The sequence below is a fragment of the Ictalurus furcatus genome, chromosome 26 (genome assembly GCF_023375685.1).
Source record: "Ictalurus furcatus strain D&B chromosome 26, Billie_1.0, whole genome shotgun sequence".
NCBI lineage: Eukaryota > Metazoa > Chordata > Actinopteri > Siluriformes > Ictaluridae > Ictalurus > Ictalurus furcatus.
Genome location: NC_071280.1, coordinates 19,122,244 through 19,144,932, shown reverse-complemented (window position 1 = coordinate 19,144,932; position 22,689 = coordinate 19,122,244). Strand labels below are relative to the sequence as shown.

The 22,689-nt window shown below is 38.3% G+C and overlaps 2 protein-coding genes and 1 long non-coding RNA gene across 8 annotated transcripts; all 3 read left to right on the top strand.

Annotated features, from left to right (window-relative positions):
- Positions 1-2,475: 2,475 nt before the first annotated feature.
- On the top strand, positions 2,476-5,636 carry LOC128602329 (uncharacterized). 2 transcript variants are annotated; one of them, XR_008384829.1, is made up of 4 exons: positions 2,476-2,658; positions 3,090-3,140; positions 4,609-4,956; positions 5,044-5,636. It is a non-coding gene; the product is annotated as an uncharacterized LOC128602329 (long non-coding RNA). The 2 variants fall into 2 exon arrangements; XR_008384828.1 differs by having other exon boundaries at positions 4,609-5,636.
- Positions 5,637-7,907: 2,271 nt separating this feature from the next.
- On the top strand, positions 7,908-12,446 carry LOC128601843 (natural cytotoxicity triggering receptor 2-like). Its single transcript, XM_053615239.1, has 7 exons — positions 7,908-7,917; positions 7,964-8,116; positions 8,330-8,452; positions 8,524-8,574; positions 9,427-9,531; positions 10,770-10,822; positions 12,180-12,446. The coding sequence occupies exons 1-7, from the start codon at positions 7,908-7,910 to the stop codon at positions 12,444-12,446; spliced, it is 762 nt and encodes a 253-aa protein (XP_053471214.1).
- Positions 12,447-12,603: 157 nt separating this feature from the next.
- LOC128602323 (CMRF35-like molecule 5) lies at positions 12,604-22,624 on the top strand. Of its 5 annotated transcripts, none has more exons than XM_053616066.1 (8): positions 12,604-12,689; positions 15,229-15,405; positions 16,163-16,270; positions 17,346-17,444; positions 17,519-17,569; positions 19,463-19,567; positions 20,923-20,969; positions 21,464-22,624. In XM_053616066.1, the coding sequence occupies exons 2-8, from the start codon at positions 15,372-15,374 to the stop codon at positions 21,728-21,730; spliced, it is 711 nt and encodes a 236-aa protein (XP_053472041.1). In that variant the 5' UTR covers positions 12,604-12,689; positions 15,229-15,371; the 3' UTR covers positions 21,731-22,624. The 5 variants fall into 5 exon arrangements, with proteins under 5 accessions (XP_053472041.1, XP_053472038.1, XP_053472042.1 ...); XM_053616063.1 differs by having other exon boundaries at positions 16,163-16,483; XM_053616067.1 differs by having other exon boundaries at positions 16,163-16,483; positions 19,463-19,577; positions 21,464-21,593.
- Positions 22,625-22,689: the final 65 nt, after the last annotated feature.

The following is a 22,689-nucleotide window of genomic DNA, read 5'->3' as shown; positions in this document are numbered from 1 at the left end:
AACTACTTGCGATGATGACTGCACTTCATCGTGGGTGCATTCTCAGTTGCCCAATCAAGAGCAGCCAAATGCACAAGTTGCTGTGCCAGTGACTGATGATAATGCTGTGGCTGGTGCTGGTGCTAGCCATTCATCCCAAAATCCTGTCTCTGCCAGTGTACCCTGTAGGCAAGATCCTGTAGCTGATTTCAATACAGGTGATCATTTCACTAGCAGGTTTGGGAGAGTCATCAAACCAGTATACAGACTTATTGAATCTATGGTTCAACTTGACACCCTGTTAGGTTTGGATTCTGGGTCTTCAGTTATTCGTGTCTGAATTCAGTTTCTCTACAGGTACATGTGGTTTTTGAAACTTGCCTTGTTCATTTGTTTTTTTCTACTGGAAACTTGCCTTATTTGAGTGCTTGGTCTAAGTGTTTGAGGTGTAATGGGCACCTTAATAAGGTCGACAGAATGTGTTGAAATTTGGCCAATTTCAAACCATTTTTATCCTTTCATTGAAATCCTGACTGTCTTCACTGATTGTTTTGTGTGTGGACCATATACTTATGACCTGTGTGCAAATTTTTCCAGTGTTCTCCAAATTTTGTGTAATTCTAGGGGGGTGACTGTAACGGGTATGGAAGATATTCCATACATTTAAAGTGTAAATTACACAAAAGGAAATGTGTACCTGATGTAGCTGTCTACTTGTGTGAGTACTTTCCCTTTTAATTGTCATGATGTCATTGGTCTGTGTAATTTACTGTTTTGGCTCCTCCTCTTCCCTTTCGCATTATGATTGAATGGGAGAGGTAGGTTTAATTTTGAGTTCTCAATAATCCTGTTTCATCTTTATTTAAATCATCATTTATATAATTATGTACTCATTTTGATTTGTGTGTATAATGTTATTTTATTTACTTGTGTGATTATTTTTGTTGTTATACCTTTCTTTTTGAGTAATTTTTTTGTATTTATTTATAAAATGTGTTGAGAGCACATGGTGACCATTGCGCATCATGTTTTTTTTGTAGAGCACAGTTTAAGGGCGATTCACTCAGGGAGACTGCTTGTTTGTGTCATCAGAATAAATGAAGAGTCGACCCAGTTGCTGTCCGCCTTTTTTTTTTTTTTTTTTTGGATAAAATAAAACACACAACGCAGACTACAACCAGTTACATAAGCAACAACAACAACAAAAAAACCTGATGTGTACAGTAACTCACCACAGGCGGAGAGAAAAAAACAAAACACATGACATTACAGTTTACACTGCAGTACACACGTCCACTAATAACTAGTTTAGTATCAGAAAGATCTGTTTAATATGAAAGCAATTTTACAGAGACTGTACTCGGCATTTCACACAGTCATTTCCTGGGTGGTTGTCTGTCCCCAGCCCTAAATAGGAAGTGGACGTTGCTTTCTACTCACACCACTCAAAAACACACTGTACAGTCCGAGGCAGAGGCGGTGAGGGTGTGTACGATAACAGAGCATTTTTTATTTTTATTTTCTGAAGTGAAGTTTGAGAGTCGGGACTTAGAATGAAGATCCTCCTCATCTTCACCTTCTGCCTGATTATAGGTAAGTAAAAGCACTTCACAATAAATCGGCAGCATCAGTGTTCAGTATCTGTGTCACATCAAAGCCTCGTACTGATGGACATTTAGCACAGAACTTTTATAGACGGGTTCCAGTGTTTAAACTAGTGAAGTTCTCAGGGGTGCTGAGATCTCCTGGTTATCTTCAAAAGCACACAGAGGAGGTGCCACTTCACTTTCTGCAGGAGGAAACGTAGATGTTCACGTGACCTACACATGGGAACATTCTCTCTACGTGTTTTCATCGTAAAATAGACTTTGAAGAGGTTTTGTATCTGTATATTAGCTGAAGAACAGTCCTTAACTACACATGATGTGTTTAAAGATCAGGGCTAATGCTTCATCAGTCCAGTCGACCTGCAGCGTCATCTCTCTTGTTCCTGCGGTTAAACACTGAATATGAGTTTAGTATTTTCTATCGAGTGTAGCCGAGAGCAGATAGCCCTGGTGTACCACATGTATGAGTTAGATTATTAGTCTGAGTGTTATTTAAAACATCTGTATTGGTTATTGCAGATTATACCACAGTACACACACACACACACACACACTCACACACCATTTGTAGATCCTTCACAGACTTATTATATTGTGCTGCATCTATGTATATCTTTTGTACCTGGTTCTTCTCTTACACGTGTCCCAATGTTTACTCTTTAATATTCCTGGATACTGAGCTTCGTTCTGGTTTTATATGTTGCACCATCGTCCTGGATCATATTTCATTCCGCCGTATATTATTATCCAGCTGGTTCTGATGCTGTAACTACAGTAACTGGATACAGAGGAAGATCAGTTCAGATTAAATGCCCCTACGGATCTGGATATGAAGAATACAACAAGTATCTCTGCAGAGGTAAATGTCCGTATGGGGGGAATAAAGACATTCCTGTTCGTTCTGGATCTCCTGCTAAAGACACCAGATTCTCTCTGTACGACGACACAACAGCCAAAGTCTTCACCGTCACAATCACTGATCTGAGAACAGAGGATGGAAACACTTACTGGTGTGGAATAGAGCGGACAGGGCCTGATATTTACACAGAGCTTCTACTGCTGGTTAAAACGGGTGAGTTACACAGAGGATACTAAAATAATCTCACACATTAATTCATTGATTATGAACACATTGAGATTGAGAGATTATTAAACCAGCATGTACAATGTAGAACAGACCTCATTTACGAAGTTTATAAACTCAGATTGATAAACGAGACTCAACACCTGGATCTTTAATCTGAACTGTCTGGAATTTAAAAATGGACTGTTTCCATTCTTTTGGAAGATCCTGTCATCACTACTGTCTCACACTCCACACACACCACACACACCACACACACCGCTTCAACACACTCCGCCTCAACACACTCCGCTTCAACACAGTCCATGAGTCCATCAGTGCCTGCTGAGATCATACATTCAACAACAGGTATGAAGATTTTGTCTGATCTCTTCATCACATTTCTCTCACATCATTCATCATGTCTCGCTTTATTTCAGCTAATCCACTAAATGATGCTAACCATCCAACCATCGCTCCCTCACCTCAGGGTATGTACAATATCACGTGTTATTCGAGCCTTTATTTAAATTATTGTACAGGAGACAGAGAACACAGATCAAACCACCACAGGACAGATGACATCAGCTATAGGGGTGTAAATGTTTTAAGCATTTGGTACGAGCCCAGCATGTTGGTTTAGATATTCTGGCCTCATGACAGTATTTTAAATTTTAGTGTTCCAGCTTGTAACAGACAGAACTTGCTGATTTGATATCCAGCCTGCTGCTTTCCTTAAAAATAAAGTTAGTAATCTATGTATATCCCGTGTAGTTGACTGTTTTCAGGTCATTAATGTCCACCTCTTTAATATTAATAAACTCCTCCCAGTCGGTTAACGTTAACGGATTTGAGGTGTTCAGTCCACTTCTAAACAAACTCTACAGTGGTTTTAATGCAGTGAGGAAACTGAATCAACTCCAGTAGGAACTGAATCAAACATGCCATGTTCCAGCATTTTCTGTAGATGTGAGATGCTAAACTGAGCCATGTGCTGTGAACTATTCCAAAGAACAGAGCTGTAGCGCTGCAGAAATGCCACCTGCACAGGAAACTCAAACTGATCAACAATAAGAAAAGCACTAGATGCAATACAGTTTTTGGATGCAATACACAAAACTTTTTATGAGGAAAGTTTCAGTTTTTCAGCCAATGTTTTGTTTTTTGTCATGAAACCTTAATTTTTCGAATACACAGAAAAATTAAGTCGTGATTCATGAGAAAACAAAGAAAAAAACAATAATGCATGGCTGCTTAGGACTTCTTTAAGGGGGAGATTCCTGACACACTGACATTTTATCCATTCATGCTACTTCTGTCCTCTCCTCTCGGGCTGTTAAATTAACATTTGAACTTTGAATATTCATCAAAGTTAAGATAAAAATTCTCATTCGAATGCAAAAACTGTGCATTTGATTTGAAAAAAATAAAATCATGGGTAACGGGTTGTGTGTGTGTGTGTTTTTTTTTTTTTTTTAAAAAGGTTGCTTGTTAGGAAAATCTGACAAGAGACTTTGCTTTTTTAAATTTATGGTCGTTATTTTCTGTATTATAAATAACTTATTCTAATATTTTGAGATACTGGATTTTTGATTTCCATGATCTGTAAGCCGTAATCATCAAGATCAAAGCAAAAAAGGCTTGAAATATTTCACTTTATGTGTAATGAATCTAGAAAATTCCACTTTTTGAATTAAATTACAGAAAAAAATTACTTTTCCATAATATTCTAATTTATTGAGATGCACCTGTGTTATATATATATACACACATACACACACACTGTATTTATAGGCTATAAATCTAGTGACACTGTCCACTCCCACATGGCCACCTCACCCCGATCTATCTTCTTCTAGACTCCCCCACTACACACGATGTATTTTAAGATCCATGTCTATTACAATGTTGTTTATGTGGTTTAAACATTTATATTCTGTGTTAAACATTTATGTCCAGGTATAAATAAGTACATCATGATCAGTACAGGTGTAGTGTTGTTGGCTGTTGGTGTGATTATAGCAATCTACTGCAAAATACATCGTCAAGGTAAAACTCACTTTAAATGTATGTTTATGATTGATTTATGGTGTTTTAATCTCACCCAGAACGACTGGACACACCTGTAAATTAAATTAAAGTCTTTGTTATAATCTCAGTGCTTCATTTAATACATTGGAGTACACAAAACTCGTCACTGTCCCAATACTCAGACTGCACTGTATATTTACTTTATATTAAATTAATCTTTGTTGCCCTTCTCATCTCTCTACAGGCTCTGAAACAGTGACACGATCTTCCACAGAGGTACAGGCCAATGATTTGCTTCAATGTTTTACTTTCACAAAACACTTTACTTACAAACATTTCAATAATTTTTGTTTTCTATTTCAGGCAAATGGAGATTATGACAATGACCAGAATTTACCTCCTCTCCAAGCGAAAGAAAAAGCCAATTTACCTGAATCTGTCTATCAGAGTCTAGACCTAACCACCAACCAATCAGTCTATCAGAGTCTGACCTTTACTAATAACCAATAAGATTCAGGATGCCACTGTTCACCATCCAACTGGACTGATCTTAACCCAAAGCTAACTACAACAGTGTTTATTTCCCCCCCCCAGTTATTCTACCTGGCCTGTGGATTACTCATTTTCAGTTTTTTTTTCTTCTTCTTGTTTCTAAATTGAGTTATTTCCTTCACCTTGCAAATGTCATGGTCATCTGATGCCAAGTCTGGATGTAACAATGCTGTACATAAAATTGTTTTTCTTTTGAACACCTTGTCATTTGTGGTTTGTAAAAAAGTTTTGTGGTCTAAATTATATTTTCTTTAATCATGTCTTTAACCTTTAGCCTATTTACAAAATGCTGTTTTGGCATCTCCATGGTATTTTACTATACATCAACAAAAAAACAAAGAAAAGCATATACTGTACCTTAGTTGCACAGGTTCAAATGATATCTGGAATCTCGGACAGGTTTCATTTCATTTTAACTGCCAGCAACAAAACCCCATCACATTTTTAATCTAGTCCAGAAGCTCACACCAGCCCTGTGTATTTTGTTTGAAAAGACACACATGCAGTGATGGATTCTTTGGTGAAGTGTTTAAAATACACTTGCTGTGGTTCACATCAGTTTGCCTACAGACGGTCTTCACTTGGAGTCCTGGAAAGTAAATGAAAGAACACAATCTCACAGGCTGATTAAATGTACATATTCACATAGCACTAGTACAGGGTTAAAAAAAATGAACCCACAAGAGATTTATCACAGAGGAGATGTGGAGATGATATTTCACTACAGACGCCATCCTGAGAAACAAACACTGTCCAAATAGGGAGGTTTACACAGTGTTTGGATCTGGTTCATATGGTCTATAAGCACAATAATGACTACTGCTGGTTAAAATGTGGTTCATGTTAATCACTTTTATTATTATAATGCTGGACTGAAAAAAATAAGTGAGCGTACACCTGTTAGAAACTAGATCCATGCTCATGTCCTTCTTTTGCCCCTTCCTAAATCATCCGTGTGGTTTCTTTGAGTCGAGGTCAGAGCTGCACAGGAATCATGATAATGACAGGAACAATAAACTCCTCTCCATGGCCTATTCCCTGGCTCTTAGCTGGTCTCCTGGTTTAACAACACTTATATGGAAAGCATGTAGGTTAGTAAACTTTATGATACATGAGTACGTGAAGGTGTTTCTCAGAGTAGCATCATGATCATCTACAATTCTGTCAAAGTCTTCCTCTTTCTAATTCTCATGAAGTACCTTTGTACTGTTTCTTGGAGAACATTGCAGTGTTCAGCCATGATTTGTTCCTGTTTCACACCTTCTCCTATAGAGGGCAGAAGGGGTTTTCTGTCACAGACTATTAAACAGTTCATGTAGGTGTATGGTGATGCACTTCACCTCACTAACACTACAGTTAATCCTGGAGTCCGTCTAGTTCACTCAAATAAAACAAACCATGTATACACAACACTAATATTAAAAGATATACATAAGCAAAAAAATAAATAAATACATTTGTACAGTAACACCATGGACTGAGAGAGAAAAAAAAAACACACGTGACATTACAGTTTACATTGCAGTACACACGTCCACTAATACTAGTTTAGTATCAGAAAGATCTGTTTAATATGAAAGCATTTTTACAGAGACTGTACTCAGCATTTCACACAGACACTTCCTGTGTGATTTTCTGTCCCCAGCCCTAAATAGGAAGTGGACGTTGCTAAACACACACTGTACAGTCTGAGGCAGAGGCGGTGAGGGTGTGTACGATAACAGAGCATTTTTTATTTTTATTTTCTGAAGTGAAGTTTGAGAGTCGGGACTTAGAATGAAGATCCTCCTCATCTTCACCTTCTGCCTGATTATAGGTAAGTAAAAGCACTTCACAATAAATCAGCAGTATCAGTGTTCAGTATCTGTCACATTAAAGCCTCGTACTGATGGACATTTAGCACAGAACTTTTATAGACGGGGTCCAGTGTTTAAACTAGTGAAGTTCTCAGGGGTGCTGAGACCTCCTGGTTATCTTCAAAAGCACACAGAGGAGGTTCCACTTCACTTACTGCAGGAGGAAACGTAGATGTTCACGTGACCTACACAGGGGAACATTCTCTCTACGTGTTTTCATCGTAAAATAGACTTTGAAGAGGTTTTGTATCTGTATATTAGCTGAAGAACAGTCCTTAACTACACATGATGTGATTAAAGATCAGGGCTAATGCTTCATCAGTGCAGTCGACCTGCAGCGTCATCTCTCTTGTTCCTGCGGTTAAACACTGAATATGAGTTTAGTATTTTCTACCGAGTGTAGCCGAGAGCAGATAGCCCTGGTGTACCACATGTATGAGTTAGATTATTAGTCTGAGTGTTATTTAAAACATCTGTATTGGTTATTGCAGATTATACCACAGTACACACACACACATAATTCGTAAATCCTTCACAGACTTATTATATTGTGCTGCATCTATGTATATCTTTTGTACCTGGTTCTTCTCTTACACGTGTCCCAATGTTTACACTTTAATATTCCTGGATACTGAGCTTCGTTCTGGTTTTATATGTTGCACCATCGTCCTGGATCATATTTCATTCCACCGTATATTATTCTCCAGCTGGTTCTGATGCTGTAACTACAGTAACTGGATATAGAGGAAGATCAGTTCAGATTAAATGCCCCTACGGATCTGGATATGAAGAATACAACAAGTATCTCTGCAGAGGTACATGTCCCCGTGTGGGGTATAATGATGTTCCTGTTCGTTCTGGATCTCCTGCTAAAGACACCAGATTCTCTCTGTATGACGACACAACAGCCAAAGTCTTCACAGTCACCATCACTGACCTGAGAACAGATGATGGAAACACTTACTGGTGTGTGATAGAGCGGACACTGAGTGATATTTACACAGAGCTTCTACTGCTGGTTAAAACGGGTGAGTTACACAGAGGATACTAAAATAATCTCACACATTAATTCATTGATTATGAACACATTGATATTGAGAGATTATTAAACCAGCATGTACAATGTAGAACAGACCTCATTTACGAAGTTTATACACTCAGATTGATAAACGAGACTCAACACCTGGATCTTTAATCTGAACGGTCTGGAATTTAAAAATGGACTGTTTCCATTCTTTCAGAAGATCCTGTCATCACTACTGTCTCACACACCACACACACCACACACTCCGCTTCAACACAGTCCGCTTCAACACAGTCCATGAGTCCATCAGTGCCTGCTGAGATCACACTTTCAACAATAGGTATGAAGATTTTGTCTGATCTCTTCATCACATTTCTCTCACATCATACATCATGTCTCGCTTTATTTCAGCTAATCCACTAAATGATGCTAACCATCCAACCATCGCTCCCTCATCTCAGGGTATGTACAATATCACATGTTATTCAAGCCTTTATTTAAATTATTGTACAGGAGACAGAGAACACAGATCAAACCAGCACAGGACAGATGACATCAGCTATAGGGGTGTAAATGTTTTAAGCATTTGGTACGAGCCCAGCATGTTGGTTTAGATATTCTGGCCTCATGACAGTATTTTAAATTTTAGTGTTCCAATTTGTAACAGACAGAACTTGCTGATTTGATATCCAGCCTGCTGCTTTCCTTAAAAATAAAGTTAGTCATCTATGTATATCCCGTGTAGTTGACTGTTTTCAGGTCATTAATGTCCACCTCTTTAATATTAATAAACTCCTCCCAGTCGGTTAACGTTAACGGATTTGAGGTGTTCAGTCCACTTCTAAACAAACTCTACAGTGGTTTTAATGCAGTGAGGAAACTGAATCAACTCCAGTAGGAACTGAATCAACCATGCCATGTTTCAGCATTTTCTGTAGATGTGAGATGCTAAACTGAGTCACGAGGCACAAACTATTCCAAAGAACAGAGCTGTAGCGCTGCAGAAACGCCATCTGTACAGGAAATTCAAACTGATCAAAAAAACAAAAAGAGAGAAATACTAGATGCGATACAATTTTTATGAGGAAATTCAGTTTTTCAGCCCATTTTTTTCTGGCATGAAAAAATGCAAATATTAGTTCCTATGTGACCAAAAATTCCAATTTCAGCCACATCAAGAGTCTGAACCCACAACGCCAATCACATAATCTACATCTTCAGTTTCACTTCACACACACACCAACCGAGACCATCTAAATGATGAGAATATGGTTTAAATTTGACTTTCACGTTATGATTGTGTTTCCCTTCCAGAATTTCCGACTTCCACTGCCATCATTGCAGTGTCTGTGGTTCTAGTTCTGCTTCTCGTTGCCTTTTTATTTGCCGTCGCCCTACAGAGGAAAAAGAAGACACAAGGTACCGCAAACACACAGTTTTAGTTTCATTCACACAATCACTTAATGTGTTACTAAATTAAGAGTGAACTCTTAAAAAGTTGGAGAGAATGATGAATGAAATATGCATTATATATGTATATATGCACACACACACCAGAGTATATAGTGTATAGTATGTCATTTGGGACACACTACACGAGTTAGCTGGTTAGCAGAGGCTAACAGCGTACACCTGTGCACCGGCTGTACACATACACAACACAAAACCACGCATTTAGAACACTCTGTAGAAGATATATACATAAATAATTAATCATACCTACAGGTTGTGATCCAGAGGTCCAGATAAAGTGTATATGGCCCCACGTTTAATGAATAATCGTTTCACAAATCCCGCGTTGACTTCAGTTAGATTTGAGCAGCAGTGTCGGTGAAATGGCGGGAACACAAACGAAGGTCAGAGTTGAACTGGTTTGATATGGTTTTAAAATTAATTCTAACCAGCGACTCTGTACATCCGCATCCTGTGGGAGTCTGTGCAAAGCTAACCAACAGCGTCCCCTAGACATGGGACAAGAGAAACCTAACCGTTTTCAGGGCAACGGGAAACCTGCATAATATGCTAATATGCTAATAAAAAACAAACTTAGGGCTCCTGGCGTTCTCCTGACAGAGCGAGGGCGTGACACTGCGCGCGCATTCTAGGTCGACTCTTGGAAATGGAGCGCGTTCATTGGATACGGAGTGAGGAGACGGTGACGTCATTTGTGATCGTTAACGAGTGCAGATTTTTATTTCAAGCCTGTTTTTTTTTAAGAGGCGCTGTTGCTGGTATTTATTATTATTTTATTATTATCATCATAGAAATATAGAAAATTAAATAATTGTAGTGGACATAGATTAACCATTAAAAATAATAAAATATTTTACACTTATAGAGGAGCACTGGACTTTGGTTGGATTGTTATATAATTTAGCATAATGAATAAGTTTCACTCCATTAATCAGGTCATTTATTGATAGTCAAACTAGTTTAAATATTTAAGTGCAGCTGGCCATGTTCTGTGTCACTTTTAACGACTAATTTATAAACATTTCTGTCGTCCCCAGTGACATAATCCCTCTAGTGGACAAAAATATACCTGCATCAGATATATAAAGACAAAGACCATTTACAAACTGTATTCATTAAATTGTTCTTTATTTCATATTATAATGTCTTTCTTAAAATGGTTAAATGCATCCCCCCCCCCACAGTCTCAGCCTCATCTCCAGCCCAGGCGCCACAAAGCTCCTCAAACCTCCATGTGGTGAGTTGTGCTTTTCCAAAATTATTTTTTGGTGTAAATAAAACCACAGAAACAAGTGTTTCGGTCACATCTGATGTATTGCACTAAATCACATTTACATTAGCTGACTTTCTGTTGAAGTTTGTATATATAACCTGCAAGGTGAATTGACTTTGTGAAGAAAACCTTGTATGTTCTAGGTGAGTATAAACAGACACATGTATAGAAATAAAATGGGGGTGTCTCACCCCATGCCAGATCTGAACCCAGGCCTCACTATATAGAAGACCTGAGCAAACTGAGTGAGTCACCACCTGAGTTAGGAAGTGAATAATTTACCAGTGTGCCACAAGGGGAACGTCTGACTGCTCACTACAGAGAACTAACCAGAAAACAAAAGTTAAAAAAAAAAAAAAAAAAAAAAAAAAAAAAAAAAAAAGTTTTTTGTTTTCTCCCCAAGAGAAGTACGCCAAAGGCTCTAAAGAGTGGCTAGATTGACAAGGCGAGGACAACCAAGCCCAGAAGAAAAGCTAGCGTACAGAGCCCGTTGCCGCGATACCCGTACCAACTTAGTCTTACCCTCACCATGTCAACGCAAGACTGAGCATTTTAGCAACTCTTAAGCAGCCCGTAAATAGGCCAGTCACAGGTGGAGCCAGTTATCATTAATTACCGAGAAGCAGCTCTCGGTCTCCCTCTGGTGGAGGGATATAGTCACTGTCCACTTTATTAGGAGGTGAACGCCTGCACATTCATGCAGTTATATAGTAACTCAGATAATGATAATAATAATAATGAGTCTTAATTGATCACATATACATTACAGCACAGTGAGATTCTTTTCTTCGTGTACCTCAGCATGTCAGGAAGCTTGGGTCAGCCATGATACAGCACCCCTGGAGCAGAGAGGCTCAGGGCCCAACAGTGGCAGCTTGGTAGTTTAAATCCAAGCTTGAACCCCCAACCTTCCGATCAGTAACCCAGAGCCTTAACCGCCAAGCCACCACTACTGTGATGAGCAGAAATAACAGTCATGTAGTATACAGTAATACAGTTCCAGTATTGTACTGTAACACAGTTATTTAATCCAGCTTTTTCTCAGACATGTCCAGAAATATTTTTCATTATGAAAACAATGAACACACACACATAAAATAATCCATTAAATCAGTTTCATTGAGCACAAATCTATTAATAAATATACTTTTATAGTTACTCTCCTTATGTCAGTGTTTCTACCTGGCTGAATTCTCTACCTGAGAATGCTGAAAAAACAATGTGTTAACTATTCTATGTGGAAATGCAAATTTAAACAGCTTAATGTTTTTTTTTAGTACACAACTTGAACACAGTTATTTCTTGTCCTTCTTCTGCTCAGGTCCCATGTCCTGTCTATGATTATGAGGAGATTAAAGACAGCAGATGTCTTTCTAACACACTTTACTCCACTGCTCAGCTACTCTCAACCCCCTCCGAGTTATATTCCAACACAGGATTACCCTCAGTTCCCTCTGATTCTTCACAAATCTTTATGCGACAGTACAACACCCATCAGATTCTCCTGATCAGGACGTCTACTCCACAGCTCAGTTACCCACAATTCTCTCTGATTCCTCAGTCAGTGCTGCTCCACCGTCAGTTATGAAATCTGGTGAAAGTCCAACATACGCAGCAGTGAGTTTTAACACCAGATCTAATGCTGCAGCTCCACCAGTGATCTACAAGAGCGACAGCAACTCATGTGACTACGCTACTGTTAATATTAACGGATGTGGCTAGTTAGCATTCATCAGAACGCTAATCATTCCGAGTTATTTGTCATTTGTAGCATGCATTATATTACTTTATACACAGTGCTGTTTAGTTCTCAAATCGGATTGGTCAGAAGGTGCTGATTCATTTTCTATAAGTACGCTGTATTATATTTTAATATATATTTTTAACATTTTAAATTGTTGGTAAATTGCTATGGTATGAGAAGAATATAACACCTGGGGCATGCGGTTATGTAAAAAATAATCAACTTTGGGGGTGTAACAGTAACTCCACTTCATCACACCACCCTGTCACTTTAGTATAACAGTAACACACACACTGTTTATTTCTTACTTTTTATATAATCCTCCTGCTTATCTACTGTGTTTATTCTTCGTTTATAGTTATACAAACTATTTCACTATATTCCAAGTTTCACCAGTTTCAAGGGATTTATAAAATCTGGGTTCAGTAGTCTATGTGTACTTATTTCTTGTTAAGGTTTATGTAGCTTTTAATAGTAAAATGTGTGGCATGTTTACACTTCCTCTTGGACATTGGGTATATCTGTGTGTATGGCTTCTTTCACTTTTGTTGAGCAATATTGCATATAGGTCATAGATTATATATTAGCTCACAGGCACACGCAATTGGCTGTTGTCTCAGTGATTGACGGGGAGAGACGGCAATGCCGTCCCTCCCACTTAGAGTTATTAGCTTTATTTACATCTACAAAAATTTTCTTACACACACACAAAATAGCAGTTGTGGCTTAATGAGAAGAAAAGCTTACATTAGTTTAGTGTCTACTGTATTGGGACCAAAGATTGCTGTAATTACAGTATGTCACTCTCACTCCAGCTCCTAAAACACAGCCATGTGGGTGTTCACTGTTCACATCTCCAATGGGTCATTGCCCTTTTTTTTTTTTTTAAAATGCATAGTTGTGAACAGATGCTGTGGGGCTTTTCTCACTCACCTTGCTTTTCCTCTCAGACTCTCTGACTACCTCTATGAGCATCTCCTCCAGATTCCTCCTTCTGTCCTCCAGGTTTCTCAGTTTGGACTCTTGAAGTCAGACAATAATTCATAATACAATATTGTATCTGAGGAGATTCTAACTACCAGGTTAACGCTTATTGCTGTGTTAATGAGTAGTGTGAGAGGTTGTATTGATTGGATTGGGGACATCCAGGTTTTCCAGATCTAATTTACTTGCCACAGATTTTATGGATAACGTTAGCTTGTTATCTGCTAAAAGAATGCTTGCTTATCTCTTCTAATTTGGTTTTCTACCACAAACGATGTGATTTAGTCATCAGTGAGAGCTTTTTGAATTGATTTGTTCATTTCGGAGGTTAGTTAGTTAGTTTACTTATGAAAATAATAATCAAACACACCTGCGTGTCATTTTCAAGTAATCCTAAAGGCTTTGGTTAGATGTTTCAGGTGTGTGTGTGATTAGGGATGGAGATCAACTCTGGTTTAGAAGCTAATTTCACACGTTCAGTGGCCTCTTCCAGTATAATGTCTGGTATTTGTGTAAACAAAACATAATGAATTTGTTTATGGGGTGCTGATGGACTAGGATTGGAGAGGGTTGGTTTTAAATGTAATGAGAATGTTTATATATGTGTTGTTTTATATACAGGGTATTTTACAAGTTACTGTGAAGGGATTTCAGGGACAAGCTTTGTATTTTTAATAATAATAATAATAATAATAATAATAATAATAATAATAATAATTCTCTTGTCTTTTTGAGCAGTGTATACTGAGTGTATACCTACAGGCATGTGTATTTATTTCAGGAATGTTAATAGAAATTGTGTTTGGTTCAAGTATCAAATATAAAATAAAATGTAAAGTTGCATTGATGAAGTTAATGTTGTTAGTAATTGTTTAAAAATGACCATGGGTAAAACCATGGGGGCCGTGCCCCAGGTGTGTAATTTATGGGAGGCCTGTACCCCAGTACTGATTCTCTTGTCACTCACATTATCCTTTAGATGGCAGCAACAAATCAGACCAACTCATAATGAATGCTATCACACTACTGGTACTGTAACAGTCAACATATACATGAAAGACATGACTTCTAAGGAACAGAAGAAGGTTACTGAGCACAGAACTTTTCTTCACACAGTGTAGCACCATACGTATCTACGATCCAGTCAAAATATTCCCCTTTCCGCCTCTCGTTAGTTATGTTTGTGTTCTCCATTGGAGAGCTTTGCAGTGTTCTCTCATGATTTGTTCCTGTTACACACCTTGTGCAATAGAGGGCAGTTGAGACCTTCACTCTCAGATGACTAAACACTGACAGGCAGCTGCTGATCTACAGTTGTCGGGTGTTACACATCTTCCCTCTAGCATTCCAATTAGTCCTGCAGTATATGTAGTTCATATAAAAATTCATTCTCAATGCAGAACACTAATATTAAAAGCTGGTACACTTTAGAAGCAGAAACATATTTTTTTTATTAATATTACATGTTTAATATTTTTTATTACTCACCAAAAGCTGCAAAAACAAGTGTCATTCCAGCATACATTGCAGGACACATATCACTTTAGTGTCAGATATACATGTATGAAAGCATTTGACTGTCTCCGTGCACCCTTTCATACATGCACTTCCTGAGGACGTTGCAACTTGTGTCTCACGCCAGCCCAGAAGTGGAAGTGGACATGACGTTGCCCTACTTAAACCACACATAAACCACACGCTGCACAGTCACAGAGGCAGAGACAGTGAGTGAGAGACCTAACAGAAACCTGTTGTTACTATTCTCTGAAGTGGAGAGTCTGGAGCATGAAGACCCTCCTCACCTTCTGCCTGATTATAGGTAAGTAAAAGATCTTCAATATATCTTATCAGTATCAGTGTTCAGTATCTGTTTCATATTAAAGCTTTGTATTGATTGGAATTAAGCACAGTCTAGGTTCTCAGGGATTCTGAGAGTTCCACTTCATTCTCTGCATTAGACACTGCATGTTCAAGTGACCTACTCTCAGGAACATCATGTCTAGTTCTTTTCAATAGATATTTGACATGGAAGAGTTTCTCTATCTGTGTACCATCTGAACAACAGTCATTAACAAGATGTTGTGACACCAGGAGCCTTGTCCTTGTCCACATTCAGACACAAAAACTTACTCACTCTAAATGGTCTGCACTTATATAGTGTGTTTTTAAACCTTAGCAGTTCTACAAAGCTTTACGGTCTGTCTCATTCACCCACACACTCACACACCAATGGTAGCAGAACTGCCGTGCAAGGCGCTAACTTGCATCGGGAGCAACTTGGGGTTCAGCGTCTTGCCCAAGGACACTTCAGTATGTGGAGTCACGTGGGCCGGGAATCGAACCTCAAACCCTACAATTAGTGGACAACCCGCTCTACCACCTGAGCCACAGCCGCACAAATAATGATAATACACTGTAGGATAATATCAGGTATATAAGGGCCAGGTGTAATACCAAAGGAAACTGAATCACTTGATACCTGAATTTTAAATATCCAGGTATAAATCACATGTGGTATATGCATGTCTCATCTACCTTTTGTTGTGCATTATTACATACAATAATCTTCTTTCCAGCTGGTTCTGATGCTGTAACTACAGTAACTGGATACAGAGGAAGATCAGTTCAGATTAAATGCCCCTACGGATCTGGATATGAAAAATACAACAAGTATCTCTGCAGAGGTAAATGTCCGTATGGGGGGAATAAAGACATTCCTGTTCATTCTGGATCTCCTGCTAAAGACACCAGATTCTCTCTGTATGACAACACAACAGCCAAAGTCTTCACCGTCACCATCACTGATCTGAGAACAGAGGATGGAAACACTTACTGGTGTGTGATAGAGCGGACACTGCGTGATAGTTACACAGAGCTTCGACTGCTGGTTAAAACGCGTGAGTTACACAGAGGAGACTAAAAAAAAAAATCTCGCACATCAATTCACTGATTACAAACACACTGTGAGTGCGACAGATTATTAAACCAGCATGTAGAATGTAGAATGGGCCTCATTTATCAAGATGGATAAGAATATTTTTTATTCGTACAGTTTTCACAGCCCAAAATACACAGGAAATGTTGCGCTCATTAAAAACATCTGTATCCAACATTTCACTCCAGAGGTTGCATAAATGTATGTACTGTATAAGGAAACTAACTAATGTAAACATTGGTTGATTGGCTTCAAATTCTATAATTGGCAGTGAGTTACTGCACATCTATATATAGACTACACGGTCACGTTTAAAATCACTTTTATTTTAGTTATAGACCTATTCGATAAATAATTTGTGACAATCAATTGTTTTACATTAATTATTTCAATGAAATGCCATCCTTAAATGAAGATGAATAAGATTAGCTGTAAAAAGAGGAACAGCTAGTGTGTGTATATCGTAGCTGACACGCTGCAATGGCTGAGCTGCATTATTGTAGTCCATACTGCGCTTAGAAGGTGCTCTTTTACCATTTAGTAGTCATTTTCAGCTGTCAGTGAGTTTTTATGGAATCTTGTAGGTATTCTTAAGTGTAAATCACGTGTACTGTGAACAAACTTGTCCATTTATCAATATACGTGCTTGCGTATGAAGGAAATCGATAAAAAAGGTATCTGGCAGAAATGTCTATTTCAGTGCTGCCATGAAAACATTGCTAAATGAGGCTCAATGCATGGATCTAGATGAATCTATAAAATGTGAACCTTTTGAGAATTTAAAAAGATTAAAAAGTAGCTTGATCCTGTTTCCATTCTCCTAGATGATCCTGCCAACAGTACTGTCTCACACTCCACACACTCTGCTCCAACCCACTCCATGAGTCCACCAGTGCATGCTGAGATCACACATTCAACAGCAGGTATGAACTTTTTTTGCTTGACCTCTTCATCATCACGTTTGATTATGTCATTCATTGCGTATCCTTTTTCTTAGGTACTCCACTAAATAATGCTAACCACACAATTAGTGCTGGTTCATCTCAGGGTAAGTAAAATATCACATTTTATATATTGAGCCTTTATTAAGATTCTTGTACATGAGAAAGTGAACACACGCCCAGCACCACAAGACAGATGTCATCAGCTGTGGTTGTGCAAATCATTTAACCACATCGCTCTGCCCTGTGGTTTACTGACTGACAGGAAGTTTCGTCAAGCATGCAACCATTATCTCTTAATACATTTTTTTGTATTTCCTTTTAGCCATTGCATCACAGTACCTTCCGATAACCTGCCCTACATTCTGTAGCCACAAAGTGCACATGCATTACTGAGAGCAAACTGTTGCTACTCAATTTATACCAAAAACAAGACATTTTGCCACAAACCTTTCTGCAGAATATTGTTCTATATGTCATATATTGCTGATGCAGAATGTAATTTTCTACAAATATATTGTGAGTATACGTGCTGAGGACCTCGGGCCTGTTGCTCAGTCTGTTGAAGGAAGTTGAAACCATTTCAGCAATGCCGAGCTGCTTGTGAAACTCAAAGCTGCAGTCACAATGACATTCCGATGTATTAGTGTGCTTCCACATATGTGGTGTTTATTCTATTTAAATCTGTGCCTGGAGTTTTTTTTTACCCCCTCAGTGTCGTTTGTCTGAGCAGGTGGGATTTTTACAGTTACGAACTGTGATCTGAAAACCTGCACCATAAACTCAAGGTGCTTTTACACATGCAGTGTTTCGTCTGTTTAAGTGGAACCCTGTTGTGTTCTCTGCCTCAGTGTGGTTCTTGAATGCAGTGAGGAAGAGAATCAACACTGAATAAACTCGACTGCAGGAACTAAAACATACCAGTTGTTCAAACTCAAATTTTATTGGTCACATACACAACCACAGACAGTACGACGTGCAGTCTCTACTTCTGTATCAGGTGCAGATATGTGCAGTTGTTTATGCAATATGTAAAATATGCTGTGCAACACCAGGCTGAGGTAGTGGGTGATGTGCAAATAAGTCCATGTTCTGGTCCTACTGTATTTGTTCCTGGTTGAGGACACAAATGGCCTGTGGGAAGAAGCTCCCCCTGAATGTAACAGAGAGAAGAGTCCATTGTTTGGATGACTGAGGTCCTTCATTATCTTCCTGGTCTTGGTCCATGCAGCACCGCTTGCTGTAGATCTCTCAGCTGATCGCACCACCTTCTGCAGATCCCGCCTATCCTGCTTGGTGCTGTTCCAAAACTAGGCTTTGATACGTCCTGTCAGGATGTTCTTGATGGTGCAGGTGTAAAACTTCCATAGCAACTTAGAGGGTAGTTTAATGTCCCTTCAGCATCTAAGGTGGTAAAGACTCTGACAGGCCTTCTTCACCAGGGTGTTGATGTGACAGGTCCTGTGTGATGTGAATGCTAAGGAACCAGAAACTGTCCACTCTCTCCACTGGGGTCTTAAGGGGGTGGTAGCTCCTCTCTTGCTTTGTACTGGAGTCCAGTATCAACTCCTTTGTCTTGCTGACGTTCAAGAGGAGGTTGTTGTCCTGGCATCAGTTCTCCAGGCTTGTATCGTTATCATATATCAGGCCCACCACAACAGTGTCATCAGCAAACTTGACAATGATGGTAGAGCTGGAAATCACAGTCATAAGTGTACAATAAGTACAGCAGGGCTGTTTTTGTGGTTCCGTTAGGTGTGAAAGCATGCAAACCGAGATTGAGTTCCTATATGGAGAAATATTCCTATTCATATATTCCAGTTTCAGCCACATCAGGACAGTCATCAACATTCTAAACACTAACCACATCCTCTTCAACTTCACTTTATCTCACCAAATGTACATTGTGGTTAATTGTTCAGACAAACTCATGAATGTCTGAATGATTAGAATATGATTTAAATGTAGCTTTCGCATTGATACTCTGCTTCCCTTCACAGAATTTCCAACTTCCACTGTCATCATTGCTGTGTCTGTGGTTCCAGTGCTGCTTCTCATGGCCTTGTTAATCGCTGTAGCTCTACAGAGGAAAAAGAAGACCCAAGGTATAAATTGGTAATATACTGGTTTAATATGCAGAAGTACATCGCTGCCTGTACAAGTTTACCGTCAGTGAGGCATTACGCATAACATGTGACCTTTAAAGCTGAAGGCATTTTTTTAGTCCAATTCTGACAAAATCTGGGGACCTGCAACTATCGCACCTCCTCAGCCTGGCAACAACTTGATCCATGTTGCTGTGGCAACTGCTCCTGTAGGGCTTCAGTGATGTGGTTTTCTTAGCGCATGTGATCTGACAAACGTATCATATCATGTTTTTTAAACTGAATCATAATCCACAATTTTATCATGAGGATGATGATGATGATGATGATGATGATGGTATTTCCTCTACAAAGAAAAAGAGTAACAGAGACCACTTAGATCAAAATCCCTTTTGAAACTAATTTTAATAAAGTGCATTTTACAGCAAAATATAAACAATTACTTTTAAATGAAAATATTCAAGCATGGATAACATATATTAAAAAAATCAGATAAAAAAGTATGTTATCTATACTAAAGTCTTCAGTATTTAAAAGTGCAATGAAGGGAAATTTGATTGACAGGTAAATTTAAATACCGAACACAGTAAATTCACTGAGTTGTTTTGACAATTATATTGAACATTTTTTATGATAATTTGATGAGTGTGATGAGTATTTCATGTTGCATTGTTTTGGTGCTTATTGCACATTTCTCAGCATTCTGTGTACAGATGAGGAATGGCTATAACATGACTTGTAACCAGCCATTTCTGGTTAATTGCTGTAATAAACCAATGAAACAGGAATCTAGTATAAGGTAAAAAAAATTATCAGTTGAAAATAATTTTTTAAGGGACCTTTTAAAAGTGATTCAGCTTTTATTTCCTGGTGTTTACATCTAGACGTGTTAAACAACATAAAACACAGAACCTTTCGTTTTGTATCAGATCACACAATTTTAGGTGAGCAAAAGTATAGGAACAAATAAGTCCTTTAGTAAATGAAAGTAAATAACACTTAATATTTGGTTGCATATCCCTTGCTTGCGGTAACGGCATCAATCCTGCGACTCACTGACATTGCCGAACTTTAATAATATTGGACTTTTGTTGTTACAAGAATTTGAGTGAGTTTTGTATTCTATATTAATTTTTTAATTCATGAGTCTCCAGTGCGAATAACAGTGACATAACAATACCACCCCCTAGTGGACAGAAATGGATATGCTTGAAGTATACATTCAAGAAACATTTACAAACTACATTCAATACTCTGCTTTTATGCATGAAATATAAATAGCTTTTATACTATGATGTGTCCTTTTTTTTTTTTTTTTGTTAAATTGCTTGAATGTATTTTCCTCTACTCTCCAGCCTTGTCTCCAGCCCAATCTCTACAAAGCTCCTCAACCAGTCATCTGGTGAGTCGTGTTTTTCCAAATCGGGTCATTACTGGAACCGGTGCACAGCAGTAGACGACGCTGAACCCCCTTAGAGAGGAAAGATTTAAGATGAAACAAAACCGAATGAACAACAGTGTAGCGATCACATCTGATGTATTACATAATCATAAACATAAATCATCAGAATTACTCAGATAGGCCTATTCGAATAAATCATATCCATATCCAGCATAATGTCATTTCCTCTCACGTGACATTATTATTTCACCTTAAATTCGATTATGAATTTTTTCTTCCTGTCTGAATTAACTGGTGAGAATGAGCGCAAAAATAGTAGTGAATTATTACACAGTTAATATGCAAATTAAAGCATACGACTGTGCTACATGAAAATATATAAGACTTGGTCTGTATTGGAGACTTTTTTGTTTGCTTTGCATAGGACTTTTGAAGACCTTAGTTTTCACAAAATGAATGCATTTTTATAATTTAATTTTTTTTCTTGCTCTCAGGTTCCACCTCCAGACCGCAGAAGCCTTTCTAACACACTTTATTCCACTGCTGAATTACCTACAATCTCCCCTGAACTTTCCCAAACTATTTACACCGGATTAGGCGCGGTTAATCCAGTTTCTGCTACGGTACACCGCCAGTCAGACGCTACCGTTGAGGACGTCTACTCCACAGCTCAGTTACCCACAATTCTCCCCGATTCCTCAGTCAGTGCGGCTCCACCATCGGTTGTGAAACCTTATGAAAGTTGTGAGGGAAATGATTAATTTCTTACTGTAATAGCTCTGTTCATGTTCATCAGTGAATAATGTCACTTGTGGTCATGTCATGGAGATTAGCACAGAACGTTCTTTCCTCTTACATTGACACAAACATGTTATTGTCTTCAGGAATGTCTGCACATCTGCTAAAACCTTGAAACCACCAAACTGGCTCAAACCTCCTAGAACTCCCTTTTTGAGACTCGCAGATGTCCAGCTCTCCTGATCTTAAAACTTATATAGGGCATGTGAGAGAGGAGTGCTTCACCGCACTTCTATCCTGTATTCATCCTTCTGTAATAGACCTAAAGGACCAGGTCTAAAGGTGCAACTCCATCAGTCACCTACTAGAATGAGAACAACTCATGTGACTGAATGTGGCTAGATAGCATGCATCATGTTGATAATCATTTTCCATTATTTGTCATTTGTAGTCCAGTACTTGTTTCTGATTGCTTAGAAGGTAATTTTTATATCAGCTCCACTGACATTAGTATGTCATCTTCCATTTTAATACATACAAAACTGTAATTGTTGGCAAATTGCTGTGGTATGAGAGGAATACAACACCCAGGGGATGCTGCTCTGTAAAATAATTAAATAAAACAAAATCAACTTTTAGGTGGTAACAGTAACTCCACTTCATCACACCACTCTGTCACTCAGTAGTTTAGTCAGTTTAATTTCTTACTTGTTAGAAATACAACGTATTCATATAATCATGGTTCAATACCTTTATTCATGTCTCATTATAGTGTATGCCTCTTTTAATAGTAAAATGTATAACACGTATACTCTTCCTCCTGCTTAACTCTGTGTAGATCTGTGTGTTTGGAATCTTTCACTTTTGTTGAGCAATATTATACATAGGTCACACATTATAAATCAGATTTATGTCTATCAGTTAGTGATTTGTTATATTTGTTATTTATTATTTCTGTATTTCCATTTGTTTCCGCCGAACT

Bases quoted from the DNA above. Each gene is read 5' to 3' on its own strand.
- LOC128602323 (XM_053616063.1), top strand. From the start codon at position 15,372: ATGAAGACCCTCCTCACCTTCTGCCTGATTATAG. The intron at 17,570-19,462 runs GTAAGTAAAATA...TTCCCTTCACAG, and splicing joins TAGTGCTGGTTCATCTCAGG to AATTTCCAACTTCCACTGTC. The intron at 19,568-20,922 runs GTATAAATTGGT...TCTACTCTCCAG, and splicing joins GAGGAAAAAGAAGACCCAAG to CCTTGTCTCCAGCCCAATCT.
- LOC128601843 (XM_053615239.1), top strand. The intron at 8,117-8,329 runs GTGAGTTACACA...CCATTCTTTCAG, and splicing joins TCTACTGCTGGTTAAAACGG to AAGATCCTGTCATCACTACT. The intron at 8,575-9,426 runs GTATGTACAATA...TTTCCCTTCCAG, and splicing joins CATCGCTCCCTCATCTCAGG to AATTTCCGACTTCCACTGCC.